We start from the raw sequence: 12,118 nt of genomic DNA, 5'->3' as shown, positions 1-12,118 counted from the left end.
TAAAATGTGTCATGATATAGGAATAATACTCAGATTGGTAACAGAATGCTACTTTTAAATTATGTGGCCCGTTGACGTACTTGTGGGCACTTGTACCGTTCCTGTCATTCCTGAAGGCAAACACTACATTTATCTTTTATCCGTTGTTCACTTATTGGTTTAGAAGCAACTCTTGATAGACGTTATGGTTACGTACAGTTGTTGTCTTTGTACATGCATCAAAAGACTATGCTTCGCTTAAAGCGGGTGTGATATTATGTATTTCTGTTAGGTGCACTAATTTCGACTTGATTGCACGAGTGGTGATGTTAAGGAGATAAACGCGTTTTCGAAAAAGTTTGTACAATGGCCTACAAAAGAACTTGTTATAAACATCGTGCAACACTTCATTGTTTTCCAGATTATATAGACTCATTGGTTGGACCGCATTATCGTCTTTGTTTGTTAAATAAAGCTTTTCACTGAAACATGTTGCTTGGCTTATTTTTTTGGGGGTACTATTTTGCTAGTCAGCAAATAAAGAAGACACATGCGTCTTACACTTTAATCAAGGCCATTGAAGGTGTAACTAGAGGGCACCATTAAAAAAGCATGTAATAAGTGATGAACTAACACCTTCTAGAAGGATAGCAGCAGAACAATGTTCAGTGTCCTGTGCACAACTTGTGAATTGGAATAGAATATTTGACCGCTCTCGTTTTGTGGGTCTGAAAATTGTATACCTGGGAACATCAACCTATTTAAAGGAATAATGAATATTGATCTCAAAATAGGCAAGGAATAATGAATACTTGTGAAAAATGGGCGGGGAATAATGAATATTTAAAGTGAAAATATTCCGCTTCAACCCCCGAAACTTTTAAATTTTCTCGTGAAGTATTCACTCGTCCCCAGGGTTTTTTTTTTCATTCCACATCAATGGACTAGAACTGAATTTATAATTGTTTTCGTGAAGCGTGAAGCGTATTTTAAAAGCACACATAATGAACAGCGATTTATAGTGTCAGCTTGTTTACACTGGAAACTCTAAAGACCAGTAAAGGTCGGTCTATGCATGTAACCAAGGTTTTACCAAGATAACAGAAGCATAATCATGAAACATGTGTCCAAACATTGTCATTAAGCGGCAAAAACTGCTTTTGTTATGTGCCGGCTCGCTGGATTCACAACACGATCTGCTCGTCGCTGGATCAAAAAATTGTTGAACATTGTGATTGTTGTGGCAGTTCTTTTCGGTTTAACTCGTGTTAAGCAAGGTAAGTAACGACTTAATTCATAGTTTAGCGTGGTTTATAATATTAAACAAGATTTCTTCACAACGCCATGAATTATAATATATTATGCATACAACTTCAACATCAGGTGAAAAACAGTTTGCATAATAATTAAATCCGTGACAAAAAGAAAACATTGAACATCGACCAAAAACTTGTTGAGTATGAATAAGTATTCTTATCAGTCTCTTCTATTGGCATTTTTTATAAGAAAAGTTTTAACTCAAGCCCACTGTCTTGTGACAAGTGCAACTTGCTGAGAAATCATTTTAATCGTCACGCAATGATCGTTGCGTTACGGCTCAAATAACGGTTTACAGTCATTCTTTAGGGTGTCACGCAACATGCCCACCAAAAATCTTAAAGTATCTTAAGGTCACGGGGGACACCTTAATCTCATCATTATGCATTTATTTAAAGCGTATGCACGAAGTACAACGAATGACATCGACAACTTTACGAGATATTTATGACTGGATAAAAATATGGGCGCGTGCGCGTGATTTGTAAAAAATTCCTGTTTCTTTGATATTTTAACCAATTTAAACAACACTTAGCGATATACGTTCATATAGATTGCAGGAAGTCTTTGAGCTTGTTTTCATTTAAATTTGAATATTTCTGCAACTCAGAATAATCACAAAAATATTCGGCATAAACAATCGTGTCCTATTTAAAAACGCATTGTTCTCGCCATAAAAGCGTGGAATATAATTACCATAATTACATCTCTTCTTGGCAAAATGATCGTATTTAGGTCGGGACACCTTCGGAAATCTCAAAGTTTTGACTTTTCCGACAATTTTGTGGCAGAGAATACAGCACGGATACAGAACTTCATGACTTGCCACTGCAGATAGGTAAACTATGAATACTGTAGTGTGTCATAACAGAAGCGGAATTTTAAAAGAGCGCTTTTAGAAAGAGGTAGAAGACATTAAATTCAAATTTGCGCACTTAACCGCCGTAGTTTTCTGGCAAACTTTAAATTAAAAAATCCGCTTCTGTTATGACACTCTAGAGGTATTGACTGATTAGTTTTTGACAAGATCCCAGTGTGTTGTCTCCTACTCGTTCCGCAAACTCTGCCACAAAATCATATTTTTCCCAATTTGGCACTCACGAGGCTATAACATCGACGTTAAATGCAATCTACCAAATAAAATACGACATTCACAATCTTTCATCATTTCTTTGTCTCTGTAAAATTTGAGCTTAATCGCACCCATAACAGCTGAGAAATAAGCGTTTTAAAAGATGCAGATCAAGCAAAATTTCCCTTAATTCATGAATTTATTCATGCTGTAGGTATCCCCCGCGACCTTAAATTGTAGCTATCAGCACTCTTGAACAAATGTGGGGCGATCAGCCCAAATGAAAATTTAAATGTCCTGAATTGGTATTATTACTTGCAAAATAACATTCAGAACATTATTACAACACTGAACAAAGTTACTCGGTTCGAAAAGCTTTAGAAAAAAGTTACAAACCGTTGACGCGAAAAACAACGCAAAAGGGTTGCCTAGGTAACATTCCATTCTTTTATGCTCCTTTTGATTTTCGGCACTTTTATTGTATTTTTTTGTTCTTTAAGCATTTTCGCACCTTCGTTGTTGTATATGAAATCGTAATTTGTGGCTTGTATTCCATTATTTGTCAAAGGTTGCACCGGACTGTAAACCGAAAGCTTATATAGTTTTAAAAAATTTTAACAAGAGAACGCTTTTTTACCTTTTAAATATGAACAAAATTGTTCTTCAGTTTTACTCACAGGCATTCAGGCGAATTATGAAGAAAGGCATTTTACCAAGACCTTTAACGAGACCAGTCCTCTCATAACCGCTCACCTTATTCAGAGAAACAATAGTTACTTCACTATGAGCAGTCCGTCAGTTCAAAAATCTTTCAACTCTTCAGACAGTTTAAGCCAAGAAGACCTCGACTTCATGGCCACGGAGATAAAAGTCCATTTTGTATTTTTGTCGTTGACGAAAGCACAAATTTCAATCTCTTACGCTGGCACAAAGATCATCAAGAACAAAGGATGGACAATTTACTTCTCTCTGTCGTCGCCGTTTATTCCTCATCTATTTCGGCCAAATCGATATCGCCTTCAAAAAAATACTTGCTGGAATCGTGAAAATTGCATCAGTGTAAGCCATATTGAAGGACATCTTTATAAACTTGAGCCAGTGACCGAGTGGTTAACACCAGGATCATCTCTGACATGCGCAATTCATGCCTTACCCATAAAACTTTGGACCCGTTTTATAGTTTTTCCAAACTGGTATATCGCTGCAAATGGTTTAAACCCTAGAATGATTAATGATACAGCGAACGAAGATCTCCATTTTGTGTCTTCCACTGAAACATGGAATCGGAACCGCGCAAGTGATAGCGTCGTCAATGTGCCAGATTTGGGACATGCGCCTCTTCTTGTGATCCCTACTCCCGACATAATAACGACTAACGAGTCTTCTAGGAAAGTGACTGTTGGCAAGGAATGGACGGTGTCTGGGGATGATCGTTTACAAAACGAAGTTAACTTTTTGTCAGGTAATTATGAGGTCACCACAACATTTATGTTTGCTCTAGTCAGTCAGTCAGTCAGTCAGTCAGTCAGTCAGTCAGTCAGTCAGTCAGACAGTCAGACAGTCAGTCAGTCAGTCAGTCAGTCAGACAGACAGACAGTCAGACAGACAGTCAGACAGACAGTAGGTTGGTAAGATGGTTATGAATCAGGCCCAATCAGCCTCTCTGTCAGCCACTAGTTGTTTGGAGCCTGTTGGAAAGCTTGGCCAGCTACACATTTTGTTTTGTCTCAGTGACAAGTTAATAAGGTGGCCGGCTGATCAGTAAATTCAACCACTCATGGCGTTCTTTAGAACGTAATTAAAAGGCTTCCAAATGGGGCGTGAAGACTCAAACCCATTGATTTGCCCCGCTTTCTTGGGCCTGGAGCCCTGGAGCCCTAAGTCCCTCTGGGACCCTGACATAAGGCAGCCAAAAATTAAGTTCGCCGGCCTGTACATTTACACAATTTCATTTCGTTTGTCGTTCTTTTCAAACTCAGGTGAACTTGGATTAAGAACATCATCCTTCAATACGAAATCAAAAGCCATCTTGTTGATTCTGAAACGATCATCCGATGTCCCGGAACAGTTTTCTGTTACAGCAAACGAATTATACAGTCTGGAAGTAGATGCGTCAAGAGAACTAATCACGATAACCGGTGAGGCACCTACCGGGGTGTTCTATGGTGTCCAGACCCTCCTCGCACTCATAAAGGATAGTGGCGAGGTCCCTCAGGTGTCAATCAAAGACTCTCCTCGTTTCTCGTATCGGGGGTTGATGGTGGACGTTGCTCGCAATTTTAAAACAAAGCAAGAAATATTTAAACTTTTGGATGCCATGGCTATGTACAAAATGAACAAGTTTTATTTTCATCTGTCAGACAGCGAGGCGTGGAGACTTAAAATACCAGGAATTGACGAATTGACAACAGTAAGGTTTTAATTATATATTTTTTTTTCCGTAGAATTTTTAGCCCAGTCCCATACAGGCCGGAGCTTATCCCGGTTTCTGTAGCATGAAGCGACTAGGAGTATTTCCTACTCCCCCCTGGATGGACATTAATTCGCCGGTACCCATTTTTACACCTGGGTGGAGAGAGGCACTATGAGAGTAAAGTGTCTTGCCCAAGAACACAACACAATGACCCCGGCCAGGCTTGAACCCGAACCGCTTGAATGGTGCCTTTATCAATATCACAGCAAGACGGTACGAAGCCATCTAAGCTGGCATAAAGACAGTAATGTGATACAAATAATCTTAACCACGTTATCACATTTTTTTTCTAGATTGGATCCAAGAGGTGTCATGACTTACAAGAAAAGAGGTGCATCATGTCTCAACTCGGTTCAGGCCCCGATACCAGCACCTCGGGCACTGGGTACTACACTACCGAAGACTACAGGGAAATACTTCGTCACGCAACAGCACGTCACATTCAAGTGATTCCAGAGTTCGATTCACCGGGGCACAGTCACGCAGCTATTAAAAGTATGATAGCTCGTCATGATAGACTGATGCAACAAGAAAACGAGAAAGACGCGAAAATGTTTCTTCTCACTGATCCTGAAGATAATTCACGATACATTACTATTCAGGGTTTTACGGTCGATGCTGTAAATCCTTGTATTTACTCAACTTATCAATTCTTTGACTACCTGTTGTCAACACTGTCCCGTCTCCATGGTGATATACAACCTTTGACCCTCTATCACTTCGGAGGTGATGAGGTTCCCGAGGGCGTCTGGGAAGACTCTCCAGAATGTCTCAATTATGCACTGAAAGGGAACTTCACCATCACAAAACGCGTTTTAATGGAACATTTTATCAGAAATCTCTCGCGCGTTACTCAAAAGTACGGCTTGGATATCGGAGGTTGGAGTGATGCATTTTCTAGCAGACCTCGAGATAGCGAAGATGAAGTCGTGTTGAACAGAACCACGGTAGGAAATAAAAATGTAGTGGCATATTTTTGGGGAGTAGACAGAGAACACCAGACAATAACCAGTCTCCTGAAAGAAGGATACAAGGTGAGTCACAGGGGCCCCAAGGTCGCCATGCAAAGTGGTAATTCATATACAGTCAACTCTCTCTTAACAGACACCTCTATAAGACGGACACCTCCATAAGACGGACACCTGGTGTTGGTCCCATTCTTGCCGTTTTTCAGTCATTTTACTGTAACTAAACTCCCTATAAGAAGGACACCTCTCTAAGACGGACAGTTGGAGCCGGTCCCGAAGGTGTCCGTTTTAGAGAGAGTTGACTGTAGATACTAAGTCCACCATGTTAGTGAGTGTCATTACGAGATTTTAAGGTACAACACAGGTTGCACAAACTCCAAATACGAGAAATCGAGATAATTTATTACTTATTTAAGCGTTACGAGTGGAATGTGACGGTCTGAAATAAGCGCTATTTATCATAAATTACCTGAGTTTCTTGTTTCGTAAGTTTGGGTGTCCTGTGAGTACAACTTTTTATAGTGCAGCCAGTTTTAATACCGCGCTTCTGTGCGCGATATAATTGCCTCAGAAACATGTTCTGATTGGAATATCATTAAAACGCGGACAGCCAGGTCGAAATTATCCGCTTTCAATTGTGAACAATTGAACTATGGATTTTGTTCCCACTGTAACAATTCAGGGCTGAACCCATGATGCAAGTAAATCTGTTTCATCTTTACTCAGGTTGTGATTTCACATCCAAAATACTTCTACCTCGATCATTCACCCGAGCCAGACTTCGACGAGCGGGGACTGAACTGGGCCGAGAGATTTACTGACATCAGAAAGACCTTTGGATACTCGACTTTGGATGACCAAAACATTATGGGTAAATAACTTTAACTTTACTTAGCTATCCACGTTTTAAATCAAAAGCCACACTAGGTGACCATTCTTTTACCTGTGCTGCGCCGAAACTTTGGAACGCGCTTCCATTTGATATAAGAAGTGCCAGCACTGTTACTATTTTTAAAGCTAAGCTAAAAACACACCTTTTTCGTCGTGCACTTTTATCATAGTTGTGTTTAAACTATATTTTACTTTTAATAATTGTAATTTTAGCTTTTTAAAATCATTGTAAGTTTACCTTTAATTGTACCTTTAGCTTTTTAAATTCATTGCAAGTTTACTCTTAATTGTAATTTTAGTTTTTAGCTTTTTTATTCCGTTTTTAATCTTGTAATGCGCATTTGAACATTTTATATATGAAATTTGCGCACTATAAATGTTATTATTATTATTATTATTATTAGAAATAGTAGTGCGTTACTTAAACTTAAAATGCCGATAAAGAGCCCCGCCGAAAAAAAGCTCCCAAAAACACAAACACAAAACTTCTTTCGATAACAGGCCCTATATATTTTGATTTGTTCTATCTTGAGAAATGCATCACATGCATGTTTTGGGTTTCGTTCGCCACGTTTAGAGAGTTTTACTATACGGTATTCTTTTATACATCATACATTTTTGGGGATGCAAAAATCCTTTAAAAGATAAACCCAAGCATTTTTCAAACGACAAAACTTTTTCCGATAATGCAACCCAAACCCTACACCGCTAAAAAAGCCTTTTGGACAAGGGCCTATAATTAGAAGTTTACGGTACTTTAAAACCAGGGGGGGGGGGGGGGGGTCCTGTCAAAACTTGAAACCCAGAAATCCATATACGCATATACGCATGCGCTTTAAAGCAAATCTAAGTTGCTACAAGCTCTCGCAAAAGAGCAAACAATCTCGTCCCCAGAAACTGCTTTTCTTTTGGTTAGCATCAAGAACGCGAACTCTGACCAAGACGCCAAGTCCGATATTTGGAGAATGCGCCGAGTCAAATCAGACTTAACCAGAGTCCACGTTCTTGGTGTTGACCAGAAGTTGAGCGGGCTCAGGGGACGAGTTTGAACAGCAATTCATAATAAGCGACCGTAATGTTTGCTTGCTCTAACAATTCTTAACTCCACCTCCAGGTTTAGAAGGGGCCATGTGGGGTGAATTGGTTCGCACCGCTGGCCAGATGCACGGCATGATCTTTCCGCGCCTTCTGGCTCTTGCTGAACGCGCATGGCATAAAGCATCATGGGAAAACTTAGAAGGCGAGGAAAGAGATCGAAAGTTTGATGAAGACTGGGTGAAATTTGCCAACACGCTCGGATACAGAGAACTGGGTCGGCTTGACAAGATGGGCGTGGCATATCGCGTGCCACCTCCAGTGGCAAGGTTCGTCTTAGTCATGTGATCACCATATAATTTAGAGAAAATTTAGTGTTGTGGCAAGCTCCATTTTTTTCTTTGAAGAGGGAGCTCCCAAACTTTAGTGCAGTTTGCTTTGTTTTTAGCCTGTTCTAGGCGTTTGGTTAGTTGGGGGAACCCCTCATCATTTTCTCCGCTCTTCGTTCTTCGCGCTAATCCCGTTTTTCACCCTTTTCACCCGAACGCCTGGAACAGGCTACTATGTGCTGGGATTTTTTAAGCCATTTGAGAGGTAGGATGATGCAGTTTTTCGCTTGTAATCCTGAACCATGTTGCGCTGGGATGATCCTGGCCCAAGAACCCGTGCTATTTTCATGAAAAAAGAGGCCTTAAACTGCCTCACAGTCGAACCGCGTGTCGTCACGCAATGGTCAGAAACTTTTCTTTAGCAAGAAATTGGTTCTTAAGATTGACCCTCCCCTCCATTAACGTAGGAATGTTTCTTGTTTGCAGAATTGTCTGCAAAGCTGTTTGCAACAGGTTACACGTCACACCCACGCTGCCAGGCCTTAAAGTTGAGTACTCAACAAATGACGGTCTGACTTGGAATGACGTCACAGCGGAAACGAAAGTAAATGAAGAGATACAACTGAGGACAAGGTCAGCTCTTTTTTTATGAGTTAACCATTGGATTAGCTCCAATTTTTCTTTTTATTTGGAATAGATGGTTTTCACTGTCACGCCACTGTCACGCCGCGAAAAAATAAATCCAAAACTATTGAGTCACAAAAAAGAAAGACGGCGAATGTTATCGAGCTAAAATCCTGCAACAAGATGTATATAAAGGACGTCTAATAGCCAGTGAAGGATAAAAACTCAGGGGTCTTGCGATTCTGGATTTTAGAATTTTGATGACGTCACGTGAAAACCAAGAATATTTACAAAAATAATACGACTTTTTTAATTTTCACAAACATGTTTCGACGGTACATCCGTCATCGTCAGTGTGACGGTTATGAAAGTTTACAGTGATTTAAAACGTGCCTGTTACAAATCATACGTTACATTGCGTTGAAAAGCAATACGCTAGATAAATTTCGAAGTTAACGGAATTAAAAAGAAGCGCGCGCGCGTGCAGCTATAGGGAAAGCGTCAAATTGATGTGTTTGACCTGTTGATTAAGGTTCGGCTTTTCCCACTTGATGTACATAGACTCCTTAAGCTTAACCTGGTACTTAGTAGGCGCAGAGTCTAAGATCTTGAAGCAGTCTAAGTTACAAGAGGTACGGCATGACTCTGAAGCCTGCAAATGCTTATAAACGTGAGAGGTTGTGTCCGATGACAAGTGCTCGTGCACGCGCGTGGAGAAAGAATATTTAGTATAAACGCGTGCTGGTCGTTAGAAAAGAACTTTTTCCAGGAGATACTGTTTCGATCAAAAGAGCATTCCTTCTAACCAGAACCCGTCCGAAAGGTTTCATTCGATTTTGGGGATCGGTCATTATTTATAGGGGGAGGGGGAGGGGGGGGTCTGGTGCAAATGAAGGGAGGCTATGTTCAAATTCTCCTGACCCTTCCCTTTTATGAAACACATTGTTTGCTGACCCTCCCCCATCTTACCCACTCCTCCCTCAAATCACCCTTACGTGCGTGCAAAAACTTATGTGCCCCCCTTTTTCCCTGAATAAAAATCATTGACATCCCCCTTTTTGCCCCAGCCCTCCCCACCCTCAAAATAATGACTGGTCCCTTACTACTTTATTTCTATTAATGATTTAGATCCGCAGACCAAAACCGGTTTAGCAGGGTGATCAAGCTACAACCCTTGCAAGTACAAAAGGGTAACCATGCGGGGAATAATAAGGAGAAAGGTCAATCGTAAAGACCGGAACTGACACTGTGTGAGCATGAGAGGAGGTAAAGACGTCGATCGTAGAAACCGGAAGTGGCGCCGAGCGGAAAACAAGTCAAACGTCAAGACCGGAAGTAACGCGGAGAGAAGAAGTACGCAGTACTACAGAAGCCTGCTGTCATCGAGTTTAAAGTGGAGGATCTCTTCGTCAGAGGAATTTAAGACTCAGCTGAATGGCGAAACGACCTCGTTTTATTACCTTCGGTTTAACAGATTCTGTTAATCACCGGGTTGTCATTGGAAAACAATACAATAAAAGCAACGATAACAACAAAACAACAACAGCAACAACAACAAAAAAAGTTGATAGAAAACTTGACTACAAATGTCATATATACCCCGCAAAAATGAGCTTTTACTCGAGTGCAGACGTCACCTTACTTTACTGTAGTCGATCTCTTTTCCAGAGTCCTCGTTTCCCTTGACCATTTATTTGTCATATGTTTCGTTAATTTATTATTAAAATTCGAATTTTGTAACTTGGACATGATGGAGTGAGTTGCAAGATTTCCCGATTTTTCTCTATCCCAAACATCCCCAAAAATCACCCCAAATTTACAAAACACCCCCAAACATGTAGCTTTATGGGATAAGCATAAGGTTTTTTCATTGATTGAAACGCGAACGAGATGTTTCCTGTAAACCCATGTTAAGCGGCAGAAAAAATAATGGCCTTTATGTTTAGTCCAGCCTAAGGAGACCCTATATATAACTTGTAACGGTTTAGGCATTCCCATCTTCCACATTTTATTGCAGCTACAGCAAGTTTTTTTTGAAGAAGAACTTTTGGTACAAATTTGTGAAGGTTTTACTACTGAGGCTTCTGAGATGTTAAAATTCGTTGTCATGACAACACCAACAGAAGTCAAAGACACCCTATATTTGACATTTTCAGGCTAACAGCTTAAAAAGTACTCGGTAAAAATTTTTAATCGACAAAAGAAACAATCTTACAAATATTCAAAAAATCCTGTTAATAGGGTTCAGAGCTACCTAATGTCTTTTTCATAAATTTTAGGTGGCTCAGAACCTTATTGACATAATTTGTAAAATAATTTGCAAGTTGCTTACAAATGCTTAATGATGAAACTCTTCAGTATAGCCCCCCTCCCCCACCCCAAAGAATCGCCTCAAAAAAACAAGAAAACACTTCATACGATAAAATCACGCAATTTATTTAGTTTCTTGCTTGACTCGGACACTCTCTCCTCCGCAGAGGTTCCCGATGGGGCGGTCGTTGTAAAAATCCGCTGGGCAAGGTCAGTGCAGGCGCAGTCGAGATCGAGATCCACTCCCGCGGCCGCCCCCTCGCCGTTTTATTTCGCCTGCACTCTTTTCGTACAGCGGACTCTCCCCACCGAAAACCTTTCTGAGGAGCCTCTGCGGAGGAGAGAGACTCGGACATGTACGAGGCCAACATGGTTGACCCCGATGATGATATATACATCGCCATCGAACTTTGAACGTCATCTCTAGCCTTTGCTACGGCTCAGTGCTCTTACTCCACGAGCAAACTAGAACTACGCGTCTTATTTGTTTTTCGTTTTTTTTTTTTTTTTTTGACGTTTTTACATTTAAAGTGAAATAAACGCCTCTCTCTTAAAAACGCACCATATCTATTTAACACCCCCTCTAAAACCCCTAAAATTAAATAGACGCCCCGGGCGTTTATTAGATCATTTACGGCATTGCTGTTTTTTCACTTTTATGTCAGTGACGCTACTGTCACGTGTTGCTAAAAAATAAATCCAAAGCTATTGAGTCAAAAAAATCAAGAATATTACAGGTTAATTGCAGAAAATTACTAGATAGTCGACCAATCCTGCTATAAAAAGCGGTCAGTTCACCTTCATGAACACGTAAACATTCACATAAACACTTCGCGTAAAACCTCAACTGTTTAGATTGTTAAATGTCGCCATCAGCTAGGTAGAAATCTTTCACTGATTTCTGGATACCGGGGAGCTACCGCAACTAGAATACGTATTTTAGACAGGCAAAAGAACTAACACACAGAACTGAACTTCAAACAAAGTTTATTCTTCTTCTCGGCATAAATTAAAGGGACTGTGTCACGGATTTTAGCCAAACTTAGGCATCAGAAAAAAACCATGAAATTCGGTGAGATATAAAAATAACCTCTTAAAACAGTGAAGGAACATTTCAATA

At 40.2% G+C, this 12,118-nt stretch overlaps 1 protein-coding gene across 1 annotated transcript; it reads left to right on the top strand.

Moving 5' to 3' along the window:
- The first annotated feature begins 2,821 nt into the window (after window positions 1-2,821).
- On the top strand, window positions 2,822-10,427 carry LOC144666115 (beta-hexosaminidase-like). The gene is made up of 7 exons (XM_078527473.1): window positions 2,822-3,830; window positions 4,348-4,778; window positions 5,135-5,875; window positions 6,536-6,680; window positions 7,815-8,064; window positions 8,551-8,697; window positions 9,817-10,427. The coding sequence occupies exons 1-7, from the start codon at window positions 3,152-3,154 to the stop codon at window positions 9,917-9,919; spliced, it is 2,496 nt and encodes an 831-aa protein (XP_078383599.1). The 5' UTR covers window positions 2,822-3,151; the 3' UTR covers window positions 9,920-10,427.
- The last annotated feature ends 1,691 nt before the right edge of the window (window positions 10,428-12,118 follow it).

This window comes from Oculina patagonica, chromosome 9 (assembly GCF_052425735.1).
Source record: "Oculina patagonica isolate OP01 chromosome 9, crgOcupat, whole genome shotgun sequence".
NCBI classification, from domain to species: domain Eukaryota; kingdom Metazoa; phylum Cnidaria; class Anthozoa; order Scleractinia; family Oculinidae; genus Oculina; species Oculina patagonica.
This window is presented reverse-complemented; position numbering and strand designations above follow the sequence as displayed.

Coding starts and splice junctions, on each gene's coding strand:
- LOC144666115 (XM_078527473.1), top strand. CDS start 3,152: ATGAGCAGTCCGTCAGTTCAAAAATCTTTCAACTCTTCAGACAGTTTA. Junction 8,065..8,550: donor GTGCCACCTCCAGTGGCAAG/GTTCGTCTTAGT, acceptor TCTTGTTTGCAG/AATTGTCTGCAAAGCTGTTT. Junction 8,698..9,816: donor GAGATACAACTGAGGACAAG/GTCAGCTCTTTT, acceptor TTAATGATTTAG/ATCCGCAGACCAAAACCGGT.